This window comes from Panthera uncia, chromosome B4 (genome assembly GCF_023721935.1).
Source record: "Panthera uncia isolate 11264 chromosome B4, Puncia_PCG_1.0, whole genome shotgun sequence".
NCBI classification, from domain to species: Eukaryota; Metazoa; Chordata; class Mammalia; order Carnivora; family Felidae; genus Panthera; species Panthera uncia.
In genome coordinates this window covers 58,577,361-58,604,483 of record NC_064809.1, presented here as the reverse complement: position 1 = coordinate 58,604,483, position 27,123 = coordinate 58,577,361, and the positions used below count along the sequence as shown (strand labels likewise).

At 38.7% G+C, this 27,123-nt stretch overlaps 1 protein-coding gene across 3 annotated transcripts in view; it reads left to right on the top strand.

Moving 5' to 3' along the window:
• TM7SF3 (transmembrane 7 superfamily member 3) overlaps positions 1 to 27,123 on the top strand; it is a 37,323-nt gene that overhangs the window by 2,098 nt on the left and 8,102 nt on the right. For 2 of the 3 annotated variants that reach the window (XM_049627191.1, XM_049627193.1), the window contains exons 2-8: positions 7,144 to 7,298; positions 10,558 to 10,708; positions 13,171 to 13,291; positions 14,053 to 14,224; positions 18,455 to 18,632; positions 24,618 to 24,704; positions 26,496 to 26,576. In XM_049627191.1, the coding sequence (XP_049483148.1) occupies positions 7,144 to 7,298; positions 10,558 to 10,708; positions 13,171 to 13,291; positions 14,053 to 14,224; positions 18,455 to 18,632; positions 24,618 to 24,704; positions 26,496 to 26,576 (945 nt within the window). Of the gene's footprint in view, positions 1 to 1,974; positions 2,132 to 7,143; positions 7,299 to 10,557; positions 10,709 to 13,170; positions 13,292 to 14,052; positions 14,225 to 18,454; positions 18,633 to 24,617; positions 24,705 to 26,495; positions 26,577 to 27,123 lie in introns of those variants that run through there. The other variant, XM_049627192.1, reaches the window with a different exon arrangement.

Below are 27,123 nucleotides of genomic sequence, written 5' to 3'. Positions count from 1 at the left end.
TCATAAAATGTTGCTAGCGAATCCTTTTCCAGATGGCTTAGAGGAGAAGTTAAGTTCCTGTTAACTTATTCAGGATATATTTTGGATACATGTCTGTTTTTGAGTAGAAATTAAAAGCATTTTCTGCCAGACTGTATTGTTAAAGTCTTGATTTTCAGTATTTTTCTTTCTCACTCCGTGGTAGTCTCTTTCTCACTTTGATGCTCACGCTGGACATGTATAGTTTATTGGTAGGGCCAAATTGAATGTCTGATGTGTTTTTCTTTTCTTTGTTTTCTAAATAAGATGAGCTTCTGAAATACTGGAAAGCTTATGGAAGTTAATAACAATATTTTATTGTGTAGCATTGGACAGCTTGAAATTGTTTTCCCTATGTGTTTTATACTTTCAGCAGCCAAATGATGTATGCAGTATGTGACCTCCATTTCGCCGTGGGGAAACTGAGGCCCAGAGGAAGTAAATTACTTTCCTGAGGACATAAATCATATACCATTTATTGTGTGCCAAATATGTGACTGGTACTGTACTAGGCACCAGAATGTCAAATAAAACAAAGCCCTGCATAGCCAAGAGTCAAACCACAAATGGTTTGGTGAATATGCAATCTTCTATAAAAATTGTGAAATGGCAATTAGATTGCCAAGGTAACACTCACAAAGGATTTTCACACAGAAGTTAGGTTAAAGATAACTAAGAATAGGAAAAAAAAAATTTATCTTTTCCTAATTCATCAAACATTGTGTTAGGAGTCCTCAGACCTGAATGAACATTAGAATCACTTGGAGAACTTTTTAAAAAGGCAGATTGGTGATTAGGCAACTAGAAATTAAAATTTAAAAGAAAAAATGAATTTCCAGTAGCATCAGGAAATATGGGATATTTAGGGATAGTTATAATGGAATATGTAAAGCTCTCTACAGAAAAAAACCATACAACGTTCTTGAGATAAATTGAGAAGCTAAATAAGTAGAGGGATATCTCAGATTCATAAATCAGAAAATTTTGTGTTATAAAGGTATCATTTCTCCTTAATACCTTCGTTGCCATCCCAAATTCCCAGCAATTTTTTTTGTGTGTGTGGAAATTGACAAACTGCTTTCTGAAATTTATATGGAAATGAAAAATGGCCAAAAATAGTCAAGATAATCTTGAAGAGAAAGAACAAATTTGGGGGCAGAAATGAAAACAAGGTAATATTGGTGTTAGGAGAAACAAATAGACCACTGGAATACAAGTCAGAGTCCAGAAACAAACCAACAAATGTGGTGACTTATGTGAAAAGTCGGATTGCAGAGTAGTAGGGAAATGCTGGTATTTTCAATAAAGGTTGTTGTGTCAACTGGGTATACATATGGAAACATGAACCTGTTAACCCCCTGCCTTATACCACATATAAAAATCAATTTTAGACTTATTTTTTAAATTTTAGATTGATTTTAGACTTAAATATCAAAGGTAAAACAAAGGTGTAGAAGTTAACATGGGGAATATAGCTTTACAGTCTTAGAATATGTTGGCAAAGATCGGGTTAGAATGACACAGAAAGGACTAAGCATAAGAGAAAACCCCAAGAAATTGGACTACATTAAAATTAAATCTGTTAATGTAAAGGTAGCAACTTACAAGGATGGTGTATAAAGAACTAAAATTCAATCAGGACAGTCTGATTTTTAAAATGGACAAAAGTCTTGGGGTGCCTGTGTGGCTCAGTTGGTTGAGCCTCCAACTTCAGCTCAGGTCATGATCTCACGGTTTGTGGGTTCAAGCCCCACGTTGGGCTCTGTGGTGACAGCTCGGAGCCTGGACCCTGCTTTGGATTCTGTGTCTCCCTCTTTCTCTGCCCTCCCCTGTACGCACGCTCTCTCTCTCTCTCTCTCAAAAATAAATAAAACGTTAAAAAAATTGTTTTACACAAATAAAACAGATGAAAGTCTTGAACACAGACCCTTTTACAAAGAGAATACCTAATAATGGCCAATAAGCAAACCAAAATGTTCTTAACCTCTTTAGTAGAAAATGCAAATTGAAATCACAGTGATATACCACCGTGCACCCGGAAGAGATACAGATGATACCAAGTGTTGGTGAGACTATTGGGCAGCCAGAATACTCTTCCACAGGTTGATGGAGTGTGAGTTGGCAAAACCATGTGGTGTTAACTCTTTGGTAGTATCTACTAAAGCAGAGCGTAAGTATACCCTATTACCTGATGATTCTACTCTTATGATCTACCCAATAGAAATGCGTACATATGTGTACCAAAGGACGTACAAAAAAATGTTTGGAGTTCATTTCATAATTCATAACTCCAAACTAGAAATAATCCAAATGTTGATTACAGAAAAATAGATAAGTAAATTGTGGTTTATTCCTTTTAAGAAGTATATAACAATGAGAATGAATAAATCGTGGTTACTTGTAGTAGCTTAGATGAATTTCACAGATGGTATTGATTTTTAAAAAGCTAGAAAGAAAAGAATTCATCCTGTATGATTCCACTTAATTTCAGAAACAGACAAAGCCCATCAATTTGTTTGAAGTTAGGATCACAGTACCTCTGGGCAGGAGGGAAGGCTTAGTGATAGAAACGGGCCACAAGACCTTTAAGATGGTAGAATGCTGTTTCTTCACCTGGCAGTGTAAACTATGTGCACTTCTCTTTATGTTATTTCTTTTCTTTTTTCTTTTTTTTTAATGTTTATTATTTTGAGAGAGAGAGAACGCACACACACATGCAGGGGAGGGGCAGAGAGAGAGGGAGAGAGAATCCTAAGCAGGCTCTGAACTGTCAGTACAGAGCCTGACATGGGGCTTGAACCCAGGAACTGAACCCTGAGATCATGACCTGAGCCAGTATCAAGAGTCAGGCACTTAACCAACTGAGCAGCCCAGGTGCCCCTGTATGTATATTATTTCAATAAATGTTTTTTAACTGACACTTGGACCCTGACCCCTTGGATTTTTATTTAACTGGTCTGGATAGGGGCTTAGGCAGCAATAGTTTTTAAAAAGCACCTCCAGATGATTGTAAAACACAGCCAGGGTGGATAACCACTGTATGAGAAGTTCCTTCTAATAAGGACACCTTAGGAGTGCTATAGAAAATTTGAAAGTGTGCAAAGAAAAAATTATTTACAATACACCCCCAGAGGCACCTCCTTTTAATACCCCTACTTATTTTGTCAAGTGATCAGTTATTTAAATTATGAATGCAGTGTCTCCTTTGTTATCTGGCATCTGCCTGGTTCTTGCTACAGGTATTTGATTAGGGAAAGAGGGTGAGTGAGATGTCATCTTTTCATAACTTTTGGAAATCCAGGAAGTAATAGATGAAAGTTGTAACCAGGTGTTTTTATTGAAGTCAGAAGCAGAGACTGTAACTTAATGTTATGGTCCTGATCATTATATATTTTCACATGGGCTGTTTGTTTTCATTTCTGATTTTCTTAATGAGAACAAGACTTCTTAGGTAATTTAACCATTTAAGATCAAAGGTGATCTGTTAACACTGTCACAGCAAAAACCTCAAATAGGTTTTACTGCCTGATATGTGTATATGCTTTCTAGAAGACTCTTTCACAAAAACAACTATTATTTTCTATTTATGCTGGAATGGTAACAGCCTGTATGTTCATCAGTAGGGGATTTGTTGAATAATTAACGGTTACATACAGAATGGAATATTATATAACTTTTAAAATGGTAAAGCTAGTGGGAATGCCTGCTGGTACAGCCACTCTGGAAAACAGTATGGAGGTTCCTCAAAAAACTAAAAATAGAACTATCCTATGACCCAGCAATTGCACTCCTAGGCATTTATCCAAGGGATACAGGTGTGCTGTTTCAAAGAAACACATGCACCCCAGTGTTTATAGAAGAGCTATCCACAATAGCCAAAGTATGGAAAGAGCCCAAATGTCCATCAGTGGATGAATGGATAAAGAAGATGTGGTATATATATATATACTATGGAGTATTACTCGGCAATCAAAAAGAATGAAATCTTGTCATTTGCAACTACGTGGATGGAATTAGAGGGTATTATGCTAAGTGAAATTAGTCAGAGAAAGACAAGTATCATATGACTTCACTTATATGAGGACTTGAAGAAACAAAACATGAACATAAGGAAAGGGAAACAAAACTAATATAAAAACAGGGAGGGGGACAAAACAGAAGAGACTCAAAAATATAGAGAACGACAGAGGGTTACTGGAGGGGTTGTGGGAGGGGGAATAGGCTAAATGGGAAGGGGCACTAAGGAATCTCCTGAAATCATTGTTGCACCATATGCTAGCTAATCTGGATGAAAAATAAAAATAAAATGGTAAAGCTAGAATTATTGTATTGATGTTCAGAGATAAGTATGTCCTATTAAATGGGCTGTATCAGACATATTTCTTTTTCCATCTATGTAGATAGAAATATTACATGATATCTGCCTAAGTCCTAAAAGATGTATATCAGTGTGTTAATAGTGATTATTTCTGCACAGTATACTTGGATGGAGGTATTGATTTTCTCTACATTTCTTACCTTTCTATAATAAGGGTTAGATATTGTCTGGACAAATATTACCAATTTACAGGAAAAACAAAATGAGTGACAAGAGTGTTGAGAGTGTCATCATTTTGTCTGGGGTGTGTTCCTGTTTTATAAATTTGAGATGAAGTGTTGAGGTAGAACCTGTGTTTTGAGTGCCATCAAGAATGGAAATTAAAAAAAAAAAATGGAAGTTTTTTCAAATTGTGCAGTTTCTTTCTGATAAGAACATCTCACTGTCACTACAGAAATTTGATAAACAGTGATATGTGTGAAGAAAAGAAAAATCACTTAATATGTATTCATATACTCACAAGGATACCTACTTTCAATACCCCTATTTACTTTAAGTTACCAGCTGTTTAATTATGTATTTCAATTTCTGTGGTCCTGTCTTTCCTTACTGCCTTTTGAAGCACTGAAAACTTTGGTTTTCCAAGTCTTTCTGAGTTGTGATTTATTTTCACCCCTGTGTGATAGGTTAAGGGAAGGCTAAGAAAAGCTTGACACAGGACTTCACTAGGTGGTATCTTTAATCTCTTCCAGGGCTTCTAAAGGTTCTGCATAGAGTCTTGATTCAAGGCCTGTGTAAGGGGAGATAGACACAGATTATCAAAACCATTTCTAAGATATACTTAGGGGCAAATTTAGTGACAATTACAGAAATCTTGGGTAACCTTTACAAATTTACTTGTACCAGTTTTGGTCACAGTACCCAGTAGGTAGAGCAAGTAGTCCATAAGTACTTCATAAATATTTGTCAAATAGAGAAAATGGGGAAGAAAAGGAAAAAACTAAAACAAAACAAATACAAAGACTGGAAATATTACTAGAAGAGGCAGGATGGTAAATGAGCTGAGTGCTACACCTGATGCTAATATAACACTGTTATGTTAACCACACTGGCGTTAAAAGAAATGCAAAGTGAAAAATGAATTGAGTGCTTTGGACAGATAGTTAAATGATGGAAATCCAATTAGTTCCTGGGAAAACAAACATACTGTTTTTAGTTTGACAGGCTAGAATTTGGGGACATTTTTAAGACTTGGAAGACAGGATAGATGGGACCAAAATACATCACATGCAATGTTTTTAGGGCCACTTACTGAGATCCGCTTAATTTTATGGATAATTTGGTTTCCTGATAAAATAATCATGATGATGGGAAGGCCTGGAAAATGTAAAAAATTTTTTCTTGTTTCCCTTTATAAAAAGGAAAACAAAAAACTCTCTCACATTTTCTAGACTTTCCTACCCAGATTTTGTTAAATACGTCCTGCTATTTTTACCCGTATTCTGGCTGGAGTTTTGTTCTACATAAAATGTAAAATGTGTTTCCAGTAACATAAATAGAAGGAAATATACCATCTTCATTTGTCATTGTTACCAGTATTAAAATTTTCTCTGGAGTTTTAGAAATTAAATCATAACTACAAATAGCTTTTTTTCTATCACTTATAAAAAGTTATGAAGGTAATATAATGGCATCAGTGGAATTTGGGGAATTTATGGAGAGTAACCTTTGATCTCATCGTAGGATTCTTTGTATGTTCTGTTCAGCTTTTTTGGTTAGCCATTGTTGATAGTCTTTTTTTTTAATCATCCAGAAGTAGTACTTGTATTTAAAAAAAAAAAAAAAAAAAAGTGTTGAAAATTAGCCCGTTTGGGAAATGGTACATAAGAATGGGTTTGAAGTTATTTAATGTCTGGGGTATTCTCCTTTGCCACCCACTGACTTTAATTTCCTTTTAAAATAAAACCGTTCCACTATGGAATGCTAGTGACCTATAATCTATCTCACCAACTCTGTTTCATCTTTATTAAATTTAAATCTTTTTTTCTACTTTATTTATTTTTATAGTTTATTTTTTTGAGAGAGAGAGAGAGCACAAGTGGGGGGAAGGACAGAGGGAGAGTGAGGGAGAGTCACAAGCAGGGTCCCTGCTCAGCACAGAGCCCAACACAGGGCTCAATCCTAAGACCCTGGGATCATGATCTGAGTTGAAATCAGGAGTTGGACGCTTGGCCGACTGACTGAGCCACCCAGGCATTCCAAGTTCTGTTTTTAACCTCAGTGTATTCATAGTTGTTAGTACCTCCTCAAGGTTAAACCTTAAATTCAGGGGCCCTTGTTTTTTAATTTTTTAGTTTTTTGAATTTTTTTAAAAGTAAACTCTGTGCCACAAAGGGCTTGATCAGGACAATCAGAAGTCTCATGCTCTACTGACTGAGCCAGCCAGGTGCCCCCCAGGGCTCTATTTTGAATAATTATTATCGCTGCTGCAGTGGGAGATTTTTCTGGGTTCGAGGAGCTGGACACCTTGGGCATTCTTGAACATCCTCAGGCATCCTCAGCACTCTAAGTATTGCTCACATCTTTTGAAACACCTCTCTTCCATTTTCTCAGTTCCACTATTTACTAGCTGCTTCCCCTCTTTAAGCCAATTTGTCCTCATCAGTAAAATAGGAGTAGTAATACTATTTATCTCCCCAGGTTTTTTGAGAATTAAAATAAGCAATGCATGTATGTTTACATATGTGATTTCTACAAATTGATATCACAGGTTCAGATGTTACAATGAAATGTTTCTCCCATTGTAGGTCTTCTTGAATTTTCTGTAGGGAAGTTTAGATACTTCGAGCTCAACAGGCCCTTTCCAGAGGATGCCATTTTGCGTCATATTTCCAGCAATGTGTCTTTTCTTATTTTCCAAATACACTCACAGTATCAGAATACAACAATTTCTTTTTCTAAGGTAAGTACAGAGAGTTATTTCTTAAACACCATATTTGAGGGTCTTGTATTTAGTATAAACATGAGAATTGGATTCCTCTTTATGTTTAACTTTATGCCCTTAAAAGAAAAAAATCAAGATTGGATCCAGTCAACTTAGTGATTTAGACTGGCTAAGAGGCATGTGTCTGTGTGTCTTGGGCCTTTCTTTTTTTAAAAAAAAAAATTTTTTTTTTAATGTTTATTTATCTTTGAGAGATAGAGTACAAGAGGGGGAGAGGCAGAGAGGGAGAGAGGGACACAGAATCCAAAGCAGGCTCCAGGCTCTGAGCTGTCAGCACAGAGCCCGATGCGGGGCTTGAACTCATGAACCGTGAGATCATGACGTGAATTGAATTCAGAGGCTTAACCGACTGAGCCACCTAGGTGCCCCATCTTGGGCCTTTCTTGAGTGTGGTGACCTCTGACTTAAAGAGGCGGTGGGAGAGTGCTGAATTTGGGGGGAGGGTGGGCTCTGCCAGATGTCTCCTATCGGCATGTGATTTCTCACCTTTTCTTACTCTCTTGGGTCCTTGATGATTTTTACCTCTGAATACGTTTTAATGGGTTTCCGTCATTGTGCAGCCATTTAGTGTTTACTAAGACACTTGTAGGTTCAACTTTATTCTTTGGAATCTCACAGAAACAAAAGAAGCCCAACACCCAGGTCATCTAGCCTAGTGCTGTGCTTCCAGGAGCATTTAAGACTCTATTTCAGAGATCATCACTAAACCCTTTAACCTCAGCCTCACCTTTGGGAAGTGTTTCAGATGCCCTGGATTAGCTTAACTCATTAAGGAACTGCCATTTACATTAACCTTTTATAAATCTATTTTTATTCAGCCTATATGATCCCCTTTGACTAATAAATGCATTTCAGCGTGTATGAAGTCATGCTGCTTTTTATTCGTCCTAAGCCTATCTATTGTTATAAGCCTATCTTTTAATATTCTGAAATTTGCTAAACTAAGTGGTCTTAGTCCAATTCATATATATTCTGTAGGCATTGGTCATACTACCTTTCATACTAAATATTTGGTATACTTGCATTCTTTTCCCTGCCATAAAGGTTTTGAGATAGTGCATTTGGTAGTTTTAATAGGCTAGAAATGAAAGAGTTTGATCAAGGAGAAGAAGGAATAAATTATATAAATTGCAAGAGTTAATGGTGTTTATGACCCCCACTCAGATTTTGCCAGAGCAGAGATCAAAGCTTGTTAAATGTTTTAACTTTCTTAGAAGGAAAAATCACACCAGTTCCTCAGGGAAACCAAGTTTTTTTTTTTTCTGGCACTAAAATCCAAAGGAAACTTCCTATTCAGGCCCTTTCATAGGAGACATAGCAAAATGCTACACAGATGATTTCCTTAACGACATCAGAGCAAAGACAACATTTGAAAGAAGAGAAAGGATTGAGAAAAAAGGCATTTACTTTTTTTTGCATGCTTACTAGGGGCTAAGTCAATGATTCTTAAGCTCTTCTGGGGCCATGGACTTTGAATCCACTGAAATCTCTGGACCCTCTACCCAGCAAAACATGGATACATTTGTATAATTTCATGGGCACCTCTGGAAATTCATTGGGCCTCTGTGGCTGGCTCCTAGTTAGGAAGCCCTGTGTTTGGTTTCCATGTAATTAATTCTCACAACAGCTCAACAAAGTAGTCTTAATGCATGTTTTTATGTTTGAGGAAACAGCTTGGACAAAGGAATGTCCACATAACTATGCGACTGAAGTGGCCTGAATGAACAGCATGTTGGGCCTTCATTTTTATGTAGAGCAGATTTTAGTTATCCTGAATTATGATCATCTGCCTTTCTTGGATGGGCCATAGTTGTCACTCTATTTATACTCCTGAGAAACTGATGACCAGAATTGCACATAGCTCTAAAGATGAGTGGTCCGTGTGAAGAGAATAGTGTCTGTTTTCAATACCCTTCCGGAGGAAGTGTGGCACTTTGGGTTGTTTTAGGTCATCAGAGCAGGTGGTTCTTTGAAACTGTTGACTCTGCAGTTCCTCAATTAGTATTTGAGTCATTTTCCCTTAGGCTTGTCAAGTTGAAACCCATCTGACGCTTTTTCCTCGCTTTTTCTTAGCTTTAAGAAAACGCTCTGAATCTGCTACCTCTTAACTTAGTATTTTGTTATTCAAAAAGCTTTCCAGATTGTTGGGGTGAAGGGATGGAGTTAGGGAATGGTTGAGTGGAAGGATAAGGACGATAATCCTGATTGTGATAATGGTTCCACAAGTGTTTATGTATATCAATACTTACATAGTATTTTATTTACTTATTTAGGTTTATTTATTTTGAGAGAGAGACAGCGTGAGTAGATGAGGGGCAGAGAGAGATAGATGGAGAATCCCAGACAGGCTCCGCCCTATCAGCACAGAGACTGAAGCAGGACTTGAACTCCCGAAATCATGACCTGAGATCATGACCTGATCCAAAGTCGGATGCTTAACCAACTGAGCCACCCAGGCGCCCCTATAGTATTCTTTATGTGTAGTTTATAATATATCAATTATAGCTCATTTTATTAAAAAAAACTTTCCAGTTTAGGGACAGTGCTCATCTTTTTGTCTTTGTAGTGATAGTTAATTTGTATATTGGACCTACGAGATGGAGGCTGGCTCACTGGCCCGGTTCATATCACAAATCTAAACCTGAGTCAACTTGCACTTCTCCTGTCAGATAAACCTAGCATGCTAGTCACAGTGCTACAACTCTGCTTTAGCTAGCTAGCTTTAGGAAATAGGACCTGCTAGCCTTTATAAGGAAATCCCTGACGTCCTAGCCAAAGTGAGCTATAAAACTCACTTTTGCCCCCAGTGCCTCAGGAACAGTGCTCCACTGCTTGTAAGGCACTGTTCTCCCCCAGTCTGTGGGTTGTTTTTCCTTGAATAAAGGACACCAAACTCTCTACTGAATTGTTTTTTCTTTTGACAGTAGTCTTAGTACTTCACATAGGAAATCTTAATTTGGGGAATTGAAAAACTTGAGAATTTCACTGTGCATCTGCTATTCCTATCAAAGGTCATATACTTCAATAGTTCTTCCATGTGTACGTGTGTGCACCCATATATAGACATGAAAAGAATTCTTTAATTATATAAGGAAGGTCTGTGTTTGTTCTTGTTTTGAGAAAGTTTGAAATAGCACATGCATACTAGATCAAGTCTGGAATTTAAATATTTCGCTCAACTCCTTATTCATGATGATTCTTTTTTACCTTATTGCAGACTCTCCTTCCCAATACCTCAGGGACAGGCACTGACAAAGGACTGGTTTTCATTCTTAGACCAGAGCAGAGTATGTGCACTTTGTACTTGCAGACTTTAGATGCTGAGCCTGTCCAAAACATGGCCATTCCACTCTCCTATTCAGAAAGAGGTAACCTTCCTGTTTTCGACTTTCTATTTACTCTCCAGATTGTGGAACTTTTTCATGAAAATTCAGGGGAAACTATAATCCTTTTAAAAGTGTTTATTGCAAGTACAGTATATTGGATCAAAGATTTTAACAGCAAAGGAATCAGAGAATTACATGATGATTGAAAGCCCAGGTAGGGGCATAGTAGAATGCAGTCATTAATTAAAAAAAAAAAATTTAAGGAGCCCTTGAAAAAGCATTAACAGAAAGGCAAGGTACAGTCCTTAACACTTTACCTGATTATTCCAGGCAGAGGAAGGCATGGGAGAAGAAGGGAGAGTATTTAGAGAATGGCAGAATATGGGGTGTGGCTGGAGCCAGAGTGTGAAGGGCTTTGTGTACAATTTAAGGTTTACATTCTATTCTGAAGGAGCATTGCGCTTTTAAGCAGAGGAATGATCTGTATTTCAGCTATCAGAACATTAACTCTAGAAGCAGTGTGGGGAGTATTTGGAGAGGGCATAGCAGAGTCAAGACTCAGCATACCTTTAAGCGCTCAAAGTGAGAAGGTGTTTGGAAAGTAGCACTGATAAGACACAATGACCAGTGGTTATGGATTATGAAAAGGAGGAACATAGGCTTCCCATTTGGCTAGCTGGGAGATAGTGATGCAAAATAGGTAGGGTTGAGATAGAGTTGTGATGCTGGATTGGTTTAGGTGATAAGGATGGGGTAGTTGTGACTACAGTTAGGGACACTGTGAATCTGAGATGCTTACAGGACATCTGGATGGAAGGGCATAGTAGGGAGTTTAAGGGTATGGAGTGGAGCGCTGAGGTTAGATGTCCAACTAAAAGGTTCTTAGTAAAAGCCAGAGAAGTGAGTAAGATTGTCTAGGCATGTACTTAGAGACTTATCTGGAAAACATAATAGCAGATACTTTCAAGGTGCCTACCACATGTCGGGCACTGTTTCGTGGGATGCTAACTGCTGAGGAATAAGCATAAGACTAAAGAGGAGTCAAGGAAGTGACTGAAAGTGTCCATATGATAGCACAGTGAAGAGTCAGCAGTGGCCTTTAATGACACTCATTTTAGTGGCACAATGGGGATGAAAACTAGATTACAGTGCTTGAGGAGTGAAGGTGAGGTGAGGAAATTTCGACCACTCCTTGTGTTATATGTAGCAAAGGGTAATTTATTTAGAAAAGGAAAACCAGAGCCTTTGACTTTTTATCGAGGACATCGTATAAAGAAAAATCACGAACAGTACGGCTTCAGTTCCAATCCGTATCCTTTTCTCGGGTGTGGTAAAGATTTGTAAATGCAGGAAAAAGGGGAGTATGAAAGAAGAGCAATGTTGAAACATAGGCACACATTCAGTTTCTCCATTACAAAACTGGCCAGGGGAAGTCAAGCACCAGAATTCCATCAGTTTACGGAAACCAGGACCCAACCATGGGAGTGATTGATCGGATGAGTGTGTGAAATTGAGATCTTGTAAATCTTGAACTTGGTTTACCTTGATCTGTCTTATCTCAACCTTTCCATTTGAGTCCACCATATACAGTTCTTCGTATAGAGTTGAGCTCATGTCAAGTGACTTGTTTAAGTTTTGTCATGCTTAAGGGCATGAATAGGATTCCTAATGAGAAAAAAAGAGCTGTTTTAGCCACATTATTAATGTAAATGGAATACCCCAAATTTGTATTTAATTAAATATCCAAATGCTATTCTGATATGTGATCTTGTGAGTCTTTTATTTTTACTACTTTATATACACAGACTGTTTCAGCACTGAGGATGACATCATCTTTCTTCCTGTTGAAAGAAGCATGTGAAAAGTGGACACCCCTTTCTTTATTACCGTGGAGTTCCTTTTCTCTTTGGCAGTGTTTTTTCCCCTTTGTCCCTGGGTTCTTAAGCTCTTTTTGTGGGTTCGTAGACTCTCAAAATCTAACGAAAACCTCTCTCCTTAGGACATGCACACATTCAACACTTGGCATACAATTTCAGGGTGTTCTTGGGACCTCTGGAGCCCGTTCTTGGATACCAGCTCAAGAATATCTGCTTCCAGATCTTTTCAACTCTAGAGCAGGGGTTGGCAAACATAGACCATGAGCCAGATCCAGCGTCTGCATGTTTTGTACATAAAGTCTTACTAGAAATGGCCGTGTTTGCCTACATTACTGCCTATGGCTGCTTTCGTGCCATGAGGGCAGGGTTCAGTAGTTGCCACAGAAACTGCCAGGTGTGTGAAACCTGAAATGTTCCCAATCACACCCTTTACAGAAATTGCTTGCTAACCTCAATTAACTTTTCTTTCTTTAATCTCAGTTCATGTGGTAGTGTAAAACCAGAAGCTCTATTATATTTATTTAGCTTCTATATGGGAAGTTCTTATAAGAGTAGAGTTCTTGTTTTCTGAGTATGATTTGAATATATAAGAATTCTATGTTGAGTAACTTACTTTTTTTCATCCAGATCCTATCCCTGGAGGCTGTAATTTGGAGTTTGATTTAGATATTGATCCCAACATTTACTTGGAGTATAATTTCTTTGAGACAACTATTAAATTTGCCCCAGCAAACCTTGGCTATGCAAGGTATGTCTATTTCCTGTCTCCTAAAACTGCTTTTAGGACATACATGATCAGCTACTATGTAGATTTGGTAAACTCTCAAAATTCATGGTTCTCTTTAGTAAACTTGAATTGTTCACTTTTTCTTTTTTCAGAATGGAGGTAATTTAAGCATTGTAAGTAATACTTCAAGCTGTCACAATTAACATTGGCTCCTTCCATTCTTAGGAAGAGCCAGATGTTGAGTCTCTATTGTGAGCTTAGACGTACATTTAGTTTCTGTAAAGAGTTTTGAATATGGAAAGCATTCTGAAGCCATGAAACACCCGTATCTTTTCGTAAAGATTTTATTATTTTAATTAAAACTCTGCCTTAGTTTGTACTTTAATAGTAATGATAGCTAACATTGAGTAACATTTGAATGCTGTTTGTGCATCATCCATAGTGCTGAATGCTGTATCTTCTTGTCCATTTAATCCTAACAGTTTTATTAAGAAGAGGTGGTGTTTTTATTTTATAGAGGGCTTCCCTAAGGGTTATTTAGATTTAGTGACATGCCCACATACACATAGCTAACAAGTGGCGAAGCTGACATTTCACTCCAGGCCTGACTGACGTTACTAGCATCTGGTTATTTAGCCATACTGTCTCTCAGTATGTTACTTTTCTTCACAATGCCGAAATTGGAATTGATGCAGAAGTTTGAAATTTGAGCTTTTGGTTCCTTTTATAGATGGGACATGCACGACAAGAGATTGATGTTCAATTTTGTTGGTTGACTTTAGAGGCACAAATCCTCCGCCATGTGACATTGGGATGGAACGGGACTCTAGGTGGAGGTTGCTGTATGATGTCTATCAGTATTTTCTGCCTGAGAATGACCTCACCGAAGAGGGGTTGCTAAAGCATCTGCAGAGGATGGCCGAGGTGCCTCAGGTGAAGGCCAATGCTATCAAGGTAAATCTGGTTCTTAACAATTTGTGTGGGCCAGATTTGTAAGAGCTGGGAAGGGGAGAAGCTTCCTGGAGCTTATTTCTTTACTGTGTCCTTGGTCTTTCTGGGATTCTCACTTTATTATCTTTTATTTCATTATTGTCTTGTTAGTGATATCCCAGAGTAATGTTGGCTTTTGAGGAAGTGCTTTAAATTATATTACATTTTGGGGCGCCTGGGTGGCTCAGTCGGTTAAGCCTCTGACTTCGGCTCAGGTCATCATCTCACGGTTCGTGAGTTAGAGACCCACGTTGGGCTCTGTACTGACAGCTCACAGCCTGGAGCCTGCTTCAGATTATGTGTCTCCATCTCTCTCTGACCCTCCCCCACTCACGTTCTGTCTCTCAAAAATGAATAAATGTTAAAAAAAAAAAAAAAAACTTTTGGCAAGTGTAAAAGTTACAGTGTTTTGACAAAAGACAATGAGAAACTGTTTAAGGATGTACATATTGTCATTAATATATATATATTTTTAAGGTTTATTTATTTATTTTGAGAGAGTGTGAAAGCATGAGTAGAGGAGGGGCAGAGAGAATTCCAAGCAGGCTCCACGCTGTCAGCACAGAGCCTGACTCAGGGCTCGAACCCTCGCAGACTGAGATCATGACATGAGCTGAAACCAAGAGTTGGACCCTTAACTGACTGAGCCACCTAGGTGCCCACACGTTGTCATTAATATTTAAACCCAAACTCAAAGCCTCTAACTTGGAGCAAAAGTTTTCTCTGACCTTTTGAACCCCTGTAAACTCTTGGTATACCAAGTGTAGGGTACCGACCCCCAGCAGCATTGGCATCACCTGGGAGTTTGTTAGAATTACAGACTCCTCAGCTCCACCCAGGACCGACTGAATCAAAATTTGAGTTTTGAGGTCCCAAGGTGATTCCTATGCATATTAAAATTTGAGATTCATGCTATAGATCATTTTTGTGGAGGGCAGGATTTATGTCTTAAAAGGTACCTGAAAGCAGTGTAACCTACAGGTTCATCCTTCAGTCTAATGGTTAATGGGTAGAGTTTTTATAGACTGCTCTGATTCTTCCAAGAGGGCTGATAGGTTACAGATTAGATAGAAAGAAGTGACTGAAACAGAGCATACGTGATTAGCCCAGGGGCCTCAGTCTGTTGAAGAGCAAGATCTCATTTTGTTGCCATGTCACCTAGGATGTCATGGTCACATGCTAAGAAGGAGTCTTATACAAGAAAACTCACTGTGCTTATTCACAAATTTGGAAGGTCTTTTGGATAAGTTTACCAGTTGCCTTTTTACATAGAAAATTTTGAAGATTGTTTGTATTCTCATGAAGAATACAAGAATTCATATAAGAGGAGCTTTTTAGGTTACTTTTTAACTTTAAGTTAAGAGTTAGAATATTGTATGCCAGAGTTGAAGGAAACCCTCCGTGACTAATGAGGACATGTGTGAAAAACTGGAGACTTTGAAGAGGTTTATACTGGCCAACTTTGGGACAATTCAGTCATCAAAAAGAATAATGATTGCTTATAAGTTTTGAATAAAAACAAGACCACACTGATATTAAAGAAAAAAAAAAGAGGGGCACCTGGGTGGTTCAGTCAGTTAAGCCTCTGACTGTGGCTCGGGTCATGATCTTGTGGTTTACGGGTTCGAGCCTTGCTTCGGGCTCTGTGCTGACAGTTCAGAGCCTGGAGCCTGCTTCGGATTCTGTGTCTCTCCCTCTCTCTGCCCCTCCCTCCCTCTGCCCCTCCCTCCTCATGCTCTGTCTCTCTCTCCTTCAAAAATAAATAAACATCAAAAAAAATATTTTTTTTAAAAAGAAAAAAAGGAAAGAAAAAGAAAACTCATCAGTTGCTATCATTGGAGAAGATTCTTCTACCAAATTACTCTGGAAATTGATACAGGGAAGGAATTTACACTGCCTTTTGTAAAAGAGGAACTGAAATTCATCCTAGTTGATGAGAGAAAGCTCTTTATTGAATAATGCTGGCCAATATATGTAGAAGGAGTATTAGGATTAGAAAATCACCTTTCTTTGAACCCTAGTGAAATAATTCAGGCAAGGATCATCAGATGAAAGATTGTTGGGGAACAGGATATTCTCAGGATGCCTAAATAGCATGCTGAGATTAATTCTAATTGCCAAAGGGAAAAGTATTTTTGAAATGGAATGATCTGAGGGTCTCCATCTTATCCATGTGGTCAGTTAGATTCACTGTGGCAGGTTGGCTTGTGTTACATGCTCATACAGCACAATCTGACATCATCACCATCATCTATAAAGTATTCTAGCAAAATATGTTTAACTGAATTCAGTCCATTGTAATTCCTGTTTGCAGAAAATACATGGGATAAAAGAATAAGTGGGATACCTTGAGCACAATCTGACAAATCCAGATTGTGGAATGTTCAGTAAGACAACTGCTCTTGTTTTGTTTTGGTTTGTTTTTTGTTTTTGTTTTTTTTAGATTTTATTTTTAAGTAATCTCTACACCCAATGTGGGACTTGAATTTACAACACTGAGGTCAAGAGTTGCATGCTGGGGCACCTGGGCAGCTCAGTCTGTTGAGCATCCAACTCTTGGTTTCTGCTTAGGTCATGATCTCACAGTTCGTGAGTTCGAGCTCTGCATTGGGCTCTGCGCTGACAACATGGAGCCTGCTTGGGATTCTCTCTCTCCTTCTCTCTCTGACTTTCTCTCTCTGTTTCAAAATGGATAAATAAACTTAAAAAAAAAAAGGAGTCGCATGCTTTACCAACTGAGTCAGTCAGATGCCCCTATAAGACAACTGTTCTTAGATCTCCTTAAAGGTCATTGGATGGGTGGGAGAGAGTGATGGGAAGGATGATCCTAGATTGGAGATAAACACCATGCATAAAATGGTTGGATTTTGGTTAAGTGGTGGGGAACAGCTGTAAAAGACATATGGGAAATATCTGAATATGGACTGTGTATTAGATTATAAGCGATTATTGATTTTCTTAGGTGAGCAAAGGCATTAGGGATTTATAGAATACCCTCGCACTTAGTGCCTTGCTACTCAGAGTGTAGATGAATGGGTAGCATTGACATCACCTGATGAGTGCTAGAAAAGTGGACCCTCCCTCGGGTGCCTCCCCTGACCAACAGAATCAGAATCTGGATTATAACAAGTAATACCAGTGATTTACAGGCACATTAGGTTTGAGAAACACTGTTTTAGAGTGTGCACATTGAAGCATTTAGGAGTGAAATGTTGTATCTGTAACTTACTGTAAAATGGTTCAGCAGGAAAAAGAGGAAGAAGGAGGGAGAAATAAAAGAAATATAAAACATTAACAATTGTTAAATATAAGTGGTGGTATATATGGTTCATTTTATTCTTTCAACATTTCTATAAGGTTGAATTATTCATAATAAAAAATTTGAGGGTAGGAGGTAATGTTAACATTTTGTTGAACTTGACCAGTCCTTTGCCAGAAACATATTTTTGAAGGCTAAGCAATATTTTTAAACAGAAGTTTTCTAAGAGGCTTGTAATTATTCCTGAAACTCTAATATTAAATGTTTTAACTTTTATTAGCAGGAACATATTTGTGTATTCTGGCCATGTAGGGCCTTTGTTTCTTCTGTTACATGTATCTAAAAACATATATCTTCTGTTACCTATCTAAAAATTAACAAGCTTTAAAAGGGAGTTTTTGAAGTGAAAGACTACTGCATAATACAACTATGTGGAATGCTTTCTTACTGCAGAGTCTGTTAGACAAAAATAAATGGGTCCTGTGAGATGTTAGTAAACACTTGTCTATGACAGTTCTATAGCTAGTAGCAATAGCTAACATTTGTTGAACACTAACTCCGTGTCAAGCATTGTGCTGAGTATGAAGAGAAGAAGGACTAGTGAGCAGAATAAATCTGGCTCTTGCCCTTGTGTTTATAATCTAGCATATGAGAAAAAAATTTTCAATTTTGTCCTAGTGTTTACACTTTTACTTACATCGTTGACATTTGATGCTATACAAAAACTTTAGAAGCATTTTGTGTAAGAACTTCCTTATAGTAGCATGTATATAAACTGTGTAGGACAATCTTTTGACAGAGCTAAATGGGTCGGTATGTATTTTAAACAAGAATTATAACTTAATATTACAATTTAATATCACATGTAGGTGGGCTTATAATAGAACAGCTTTTTTAAAATCTGAACACTAATCACAGATTATTTTTGGCTTCAGGTGGTTACCCTCACAGCTAATGATAAGACAACTGTTTCCTTCTCCTCCCTCCGAGGACAAGGTGTCATTTATAACGTTGTTGTTCGGGATCCGTTTCTAAATACATCCGCTGCTTATGTTCCTGCTCATACATATGCTTGCAGCTTTGCGGCCGTGGAGGGTAATTGTTCTTCCCTTGGTGAGTATATGGATTTAAACTTTGAAATTTCTTCTTCGACTTTGCAGGTTTATGTCAACCAATACAGAACATAAGAATATTAAAAAGTGCTTTTGTCTAGTCTTCATTCAGTAGATGCCTTTTGAGCCCCTACATTATTCCATCTGTTTCTAGGCACAGGTATATATACAGCAGTGAACAAAACAGACAAGACACCTGCTCTTTCGGAGCTTATGTTCCAGCAGGGGAGATGAGCCAGACAAGATAAATTTGTAAAGTACACATCATGTGAGAAACTGATGAGCACTAAGAAGTGAAAATTACGTAGGGAAGGTAGATAACAAGTGGCAGTGAGGGGGGAATTTTGAGAGAGATGGCCAGGGAAGCCCATGGTGGGGAGCTAACCATTGAGTAGAGACCTGAGGCGAGGCAGGGAACCACACGTATGTCTGAGCAATACTGCCAGGCAGAGGGAACAAAGGTCCTCAGATAGGAGCCTTCTCGGTGAGTTTGAAGAACTTCTGTGAGAACAGTGGCTGGAGGAGACTGGGGAGGGTGAAAGGTGCAGCCACGTAGGTCATAGTGCGGGAGTCAGCTTCTGTTCAGAGTGAAATGGAAAGGCTTTGGAGGTTTTGAGCAGGGAATGCCATGATCTGACTCCTATTTTGACGGTATCACTCGGCTGCTTTTTTGAGAAAAGTCAGGGCAAGATCAGAAATGGAGATTGATTAACAGGCCATGGTAATACAGATGAGAGAGGATGGTGGTTTAGATAGATTGGTGGCATTGAGGGGTTGCAAGATCGTGCATGTGTGTATTTAACATTTTATTCTGAAATAGTTTCACAGAAAAAATGAAGAAATACTAAGAATTACTGCATAATCTTCACCCAGATTCCTCACAATGTTAACGTTATCATGCTGTTTGCTTTGTAACTCTCTGTAGTGCGCTCATGTGCACATACATTACCTTTCCCTTTGAGCTGTTTGAGAGGAAGTTGCAGACATGAAGACCTTTTTCCCTTAAATTTTATTTTCTTATGTAAGCATAGTAAAAAGATCAAATTCACAAAATTGACAGTAATTCACATCACTGTTATTTAATATTACAGACGCTACCAAATTTCACTAGTCATTCCACTAATTGCCTTTTTTTTAAAAAAATGTGATCACATGTTGCATTTAACTGATATGTCTCTTTAGTCTTCTGTAATCTGGAACGATTACTTAGTCTCATTTTGTCTTTCGAGACCTTGACCTATGTGATCTTGCAGTTTGTGAGTTCAAGCCCCACATCAGGCTCTGCACTGACAGTACGGAGCCTATTTGGGTTCTCCCTCTCCCTCTCTCTGTTCCTCCCCTGCTTGTGCGCACTCTCTTTTTCTCTCTTTCAAAATAAGTAACCTCAAAAAAAAAAAAAGTCCTTGACCTTTTTGAGGAATAGGTGCAATTTTTTTCTTTTTTTTAGAAGATCATCAGTTGGGGTTTGTCTCATGTTTCCTCGTGATTAAATTCACAGTTTGCATTTTTGGCAGGAATACAAAGAAGTGATGTTGTGTCCCACTCAGGAGGCACTTTATATCTATGTGTCCCATTACTGGTGGTGATAACATTGGATATTCGGATAGCGGTGTCTGCCAGGTTTCTCCTTTGTAAAGTAACTATTTTCCTTTTAAGTATTTTTAGGCAGGACTCTGAATGCAGTTAGATATCCCCTTCTTCAATTCTCCCTTGCTAGGTTTAGCATCCCATGATCTTCGCCTGAAACATTCATTACTCGGTGGTTGCCAACTGGCAATTTTCTAATTTCATCAATTTTCATAGTTATTAGTTGGCATTCTATTGTAAGGAAAAGCTTTCTTTTCTCCCCTATTTAATTTATGTATTTATATACAAGAACCCATGGATTCTTAATTCTCTGGGTTATAATCTATCACTATCGTTATTTTCATGTTCAGATTGTCCCAGAGTTGACCCATGAGTGGCTGCATGTAGTTTGAAATAGTGAGTTAGTAGTAGTTGCTGGTGGGTTAGATGAGGCGGTTGAAGAGAGGTGAAAAGGATGACTGCCGTTTTAACCCCGAGCAACTAGAGAGCTAGGGCTGCCATTCATGGAGGCAGGAAAGACTGTTGGAGGAGCAGGTTTGGGAGGATGTATCAGGAGTTCAGTTTTGGACACGTTCAGTTTGAGAACCTTAGGAGGCATTCAAATGGACATGTTGGATTGACAGTTGGTTATATGTATGCTGGAATTCAGGGGAGAGGTTTGGGCTGGAGATTACCTTGGAAGTCATCAGCTTAATAGGTGGCATTTAAGGCCGTGGACTAAATGGCATTACCTGTGGAGTGAGAATGTAGAAAAGGAACGGAGTCTAAGGATACTAGGCACTCCAGTGTTTGGAGGTCGGGAAATTAGGAACTGAGAAATGACCGTTGGATTTAGCAATGTGGAGGCTGTTGGTTGGAGCTATTTCATTGGAGTGCTAGGGTAAGCCTTACCAGAGTATGCTCAAGAACAAATAGGAGGAAAGAAATTGGAGAAGAGTCCAAATAGCACTATCAAAGAGTTTTGCTCTAAAGAATGAAGTCTCTCCACTGTGTTTGGGGATCAGGGCTTCCTCTCCTCGAGCTGTATCACATCCCACCCAGTCTTCCACAACCATGCTCAGGATCCTGGAGAGATACAGTGTAGGAGACCCAGGCAGATGTAAATTTTGTGTTTTCACTGATAGACTTAATCTCATCTGCATTCCTCTACTCCCCTTCCCTTGAGCCCTTCCATACTAGAGGCCCTCCTAATCAGAAAGCCTCTCTCTCCTGGGTCTCAGTCTGTATGTGTTAGCCTAAGAAGGAGAGCTCTGATCCTATTACTCCAACCTAGGGTTGACCCCTCCTAGTAACATTGGTCCGGTTGTTGCTTTCATTTTTAAGCTCCATGTATGTGAGGATGTCCTTCCTGAGCTTGAATAGGGAGGAAGTATCCACATTGCCCTTTTTTTTTTTTTAATGTTTATTTATTTTTGAGAGAGATAGAGTGCAAGTGGAGGGGCAGAGAGAGTGAGACATAGAATCTGAAGTGGGCTTTGTGCTGATGGCAGAGAGTCCGATGTGGGACTCAAACTTGAAAACCATCAGATCATGACTTGAGCCCAAGTCAGATACTCAACCGCCTGAGACACCCAGGTGCCCCCACATTGCCTTTTAATTAAGACCTTGGCCTGTGTATCATAACCTAGAGTGATACTGTGATGATTGAAGACCCTCTACACTTGGACTGTTTTCCATTCTCCCCATCCGTTCACTCCTTTGTCTACACTGCCCCCCAAAATGCCCATTTCGCCTCTCGTGTTGTCTCTAGGGTCTACCTCTTATGAAACCTTCTGCTGTCTGGTTTTACCTGGATGTTTTTTTCTGTCCTTTCCTGGTACTGTGTGATAGGGGGTTCTGTTTAGTTTCTCTCTGCTGCCTAATATCATGGAGGAATATCTAACTGTGGGTGTCAGGTTTTATTGGGGAAGCAGATCTTTCTAACCTTGGTGATTATACTTACTGGAAACTGCCACTACATTTTATTTAAAAAAGAATTATCCCAGCAATCTCCATGTTTGTGGTATAAAGATTAAGTCATAGAACAGCATTCAACCACAGGTCTGAAATAAGCAGAACAGGGCATTTTATCTTTTGTTTCATCTTTCTTTTGGGTGCTTTGTTCTCAGAAACACTGCTGTGTGGGTATGTATCATACCCTGCAAATTCTGGCTTGTGTTTCTTACTTAAATGTAGCTATTCATGGTATTTGCATCTGAGCACCCCTAAGTGTTTTATGTGTTTCGATCTGTGGCAGGTTAAAACATTTTTCACATGAAATTGTACAGGTGTTTTCATCTTTAGTTCAGGGGTTATTTTCTTGTGTTTATCTCACAAGGAGTCATGACGGTGAATTTAGTGAGTGCATTTTTCTGTTTAGTAAGCTGTATCTTTCAGTTCATGTTATTTATAAGTTGGTGCCTATTAAGGACCATGAGATTTTGGATTCTTTGGCATCATGAAGCATATTGTGCTTTATTGTTAGAATGCTTCAATTTTTTTCAAAAGCGGTATGTATAATGAAGATGGGCAGTAATTTGTTCATGTGCAATATATAGTGTAATGCCTGTTCTTTTATTTTAATGTGAGTTTTGGTTAAAATTTTTTGTTACGATGAGCTTCAAAGAACCTTCCTATACCAGTTTTTTAGCCTTAACAGTTTTGATTCATGGCTATTGTTTTGTTTCAGCTATATGCACACCTGGGTCTCTGTCTCCCAGCCCTCCTTTATTATTTTTTTAAAGATTTTATTTTTTAGTTTAATTTCCTATTATTATTTTCTAATGTTTTTATGTTTTGAGAGAGTGGAAGTGGGGGAATGGCAGAGAGAGGGGAACAGAGGATCCGAAGTGGGCTATGTGCTGACAGGCTGACAATACAGTGCTCCATGTGGGGCTTGAAGTCTCGAACCACTTGATCATGACCTGAGCTGAAGTCAGTGCTCAACCTATTGAGCCACCAAGGCACCCCAAAGGTTTTTTTTTAAGTAATCTCTACACCCAGTGTGGGGCCTGAACTCACAACTCTGAGATCAAGAGTCACATGCTCTACTGACTGAGCCAGCCAGGCACCCCTGGCCCTCCTTTATTATTGGATTTTCTTTTAACAGCAAATTCCTGGCTGTCCTTTTCCTCACAGAATTTCTGTGTGTGTGTATGTGTGTGTCTTAAAGATAAGTGCCGTTTTTAAAAAGTAATAGCCACAGTATCACCAACATAAGTTTCAGTGAAAAATTTTGAAGATAATTTTTTTTTTTTAACGTTTATTTATTTTGAGACAGAGAGAGAGCATGAACGGGGGAAGGGCAGAGAGAGAGGGAGACACAGAATCGGAAGCAGGCTCCAGGCTCTGAGCAGTCAGCCCAGAGCCCGACTTAGGGCTCGAACTCACGGACCGCGAGATCGTGACCTGAGCTGAAGTCGGATGCCCAACCGACTGTGCCACCCAGGCGCCCTGAAGATAATTTTTTAATAGCATCAAATTAACAGCCAGTATTTGCATTTTCCCAATCATCCCAATTGTTTTTCAGGTTTTTAAAAATTTAAATTAGGTTTCACATGAGGCCTATATATCATATTTAGTTGATGTGTCTTAAAAAATTTTTATTTTATTTTATATTTATTTATTTTTGAGAGACAGAGACAGAGCACAAGTTGGGGAGGGACTGAGAGAGAAGGAGACACAGAATCCTAAGCAGGCTCCCCAGGCTCTGAGCCGTCAGCACAGAGCCTGATGTGGGGCTCAAACTCACAAACCATGAGATCATGACCTGAGCCGAAGTCGGACGCTCAACTTACTGAGCCACCCAGGCGCCCCTAAAAAAAACTTTTTTTTAATGTTTATTTTTGAGAGCGAGATTCCTAGCGGGGAGGGGCAGAGAGAGAGAGAGAGGGAGACACAGAATCCGAAGCAGGCTCCAGGCTCAGCTGTCAGCACAGAGTCCAACGCAGAGCTCGAACTCAGGAACAGTGAGATCATGACCTGAGCCTGAGTCGGACGCTTAACTGACTGAGCCACCCAGGCGCCCCTTGATGTGTCTTTTAAATGTCTTTTTATCCCTAGTTCTCCCCCTTGTTGCCCTCCTTTTTTCTTGTAGTTTGTGAAGAAACAGAACTATTAGTTGCGTGCGTGCATGCGCGCTCACACACAAGAGCCCAAGAATATGTCACAATAGAGCTACATACCTTGTCAGGAAGCATGTATTGTCTGGTTCCTCTTTTGGTTATAGCAGTAGCATTGGTCTTCATTGCCCACATAAAATAACTGGTTAGGACTGGCAAGGGTATTTTTAAAGTAAGTTTATAATATATATATGTGTGAAATAAATTATTGTCAGTTCACTTTGCTTTTTTCGTGATGCTTTGTTCTAATACCAGGATCAAACTGGATCTATTATCCACTAAATTTTTGTTTCTTTTAGGAAGAGTGTCAACCAAAGTGTTCTTCACCCTTTTTGCCCTGCTTGGTCTCTTCATTTGTTTCTTTGGACACAGATTCTGGAAAACAGGTATTTTGCTATAGTTGCTATTTTCAGGCGCTGTGGTCTTTTTTGCTTAAATTCTGCTAGGAGATTTATGACCTCTAAGTAGATTAAGTAACTGCTTATCTCCAACTGTCTTCATAGATTTGTGACTGGGGTTCTTTCAGTAAAGATTTTACTTAGTTGCTGTGCTTTTTAATTTTTTCCCTTAATGATGGAGTATAACTTCCTCTTCTTAGGGAAACAAGACTGGATTTGCGCAGCAAACTTCTTCAGTTGCTAGCTAGGTCAGATAGCCAACTAAAAATAACTGGTTGGAAATCAGGACATCTGTGTAAGAATATGTGGATTTTGGTATTGGTGGTTGACGATGTTTCCTATAAATCATGCTGCAGGTCTGTGGTATATTATATGTAGATTGAAATGTCTGCTTAGTCCTAGGAGGTTGAGACTGCAAACAGGAACTCCCACAATCTCCTCGGTGAAAACCATTCAGGGAGTGAAATACCATAGTTCCTCCCCTTCCCCCATCCGTGGGGCATACTTTCCAAGACCCCTAGTGGATGCCTGAAACTACTGACAGTACTTGGACCCTATATATACTATGTTTCTTCCTGTAATACATACCTATGATAAAGGTTAATTTATAAATCGGGCACAGTAAGAAATTAACAATAATAATGCAATAGAATAATTATGGCAATATGCTGTAATAAAAGTTATGTCAGTGTGGCCCCCCTCTCTCAAAATATCTTCTTGTCCTGCACTCACCTTCTTGTGCTGATGTGAGATGATAAAATGCCGTATGATGAGATGATGTGAGTTGTATGATGTAGGTAGGAATTGGCACACAGTGAGCTTTAGGCTACTGTTGACCTTTTGGTGAACCTCAGGAGGAGGATCATCTGTTTCCGGACCACGGGGTAACCGAAGCCATGAAAAGAGTATCCACGGATAAGGGGGGAATGACTGTATACGTTATGCTCGCTGAATTGATTTGAATTTTTGGGCTGCCTTTTATGTAACAATGTTTTCAATTACTAAAAAAAATCCTAATTTAATTCGTTAACAAAGGGTATACTGGAGCATCAAGGGAAGAGCGAAAATAATCCTGATCTCAAACTCTTTAAACTTGCTTTAATATACTACGAGTTAAAATATGCATTTCTTTCTCAATTACTATATTTTTTTCTTGATTGAGAAGAAAATATTGTGAAGAATGTTTCATTCCTCAAAGTATAGAATGCCTCTGTAACAAAGAATTTAATTTTTAAGCCCCAGGCAAGGTCCCAAATATATTTAGGTATTTTAGTGGGTGAAGACAGTGATTAATTATTCATCCTGGACAAAAAAGGATGAATTAAAGGAAGGTATAAAGGTCACTTTTTGCTTTAGAATAGTTTGTTATTTGCTTTATCTTTTTATTTTTGCTCACGTAACAAATTGAGTGTGATGAGATTCAGATCAGATACAATGACAAAAGTATACTCTTCTTGTTTTCAGTGGGAAGTATGAGGATGTTAGAGTGAGCTATGAAATTAACAGTTAACAACTTACCAGTTGAAACTGACCTCTATGCAAGAGCGTATCCAATAGTTAGTACTTTAATATCGCATTCGTTTTAATATGATTTCTAAATTTTTCTTGTCTTTCAGCTAATTATTTCTTTCCTCTAAATGTCCTAATATGTGTAAATTCTGGGAGCTTAAGCATATATTTGTAGGTTAGAAATTTAAATTGCACTGTAAAAAAGAATACATAACCATAGCTTGTTTGTTTTTTTTTGTTTTTTGTTTTTTCCTGGTGGTTTGCTACTAGAATTGTTTTTCATAGGCTTTATCTTCATGGGACTCTTCTTCTACATACTGATTACAAGACTGACACTTATTAAATACGATGGTAAGTGAAAATAATATAGTTGCATTGGAAAGGTGTTGTGTTCACACTCCCCCTTTCTTTGTGTAGTTTGACCAGTATTGTGTGTGCTATTACGTGTGTAAATAATGGGCTACCCATAATGGAGACGTCTTTTCTAAACTACTTATTTAGACCTTCTCCTCTGGGTTTTTAATCTGCATGGTGAATTTCTTGGTACTTAGGGAAATGAAGGGCCATGTTGATTATAAACCTGTGTTCTAGCTCTCTAGTGTATTGAAGATACGAGATTTATAACCATCAAAAATATTAAGATTTTCTTTACCTTAAAACAAAACCCGGCCTTGTCTCATTGAACAGAATGCTTGTCCCCCGTTCTTCCTTAGCCCCTGTTTATAGATTGTGCCAAGCCACACCTGTCACGTGTCCTGGGAGGTATAGTTCACCTGCTGGTTCTGCTGGTTCCCATGGCTCAGACCAGCCCCTCCCTGGACAACAACACCCCCCCCCCCCCCCCTGCCCCCCCCCCATCTATAAACACGGGCTACGGCCCCCCCCCCGCCCCGCCCCC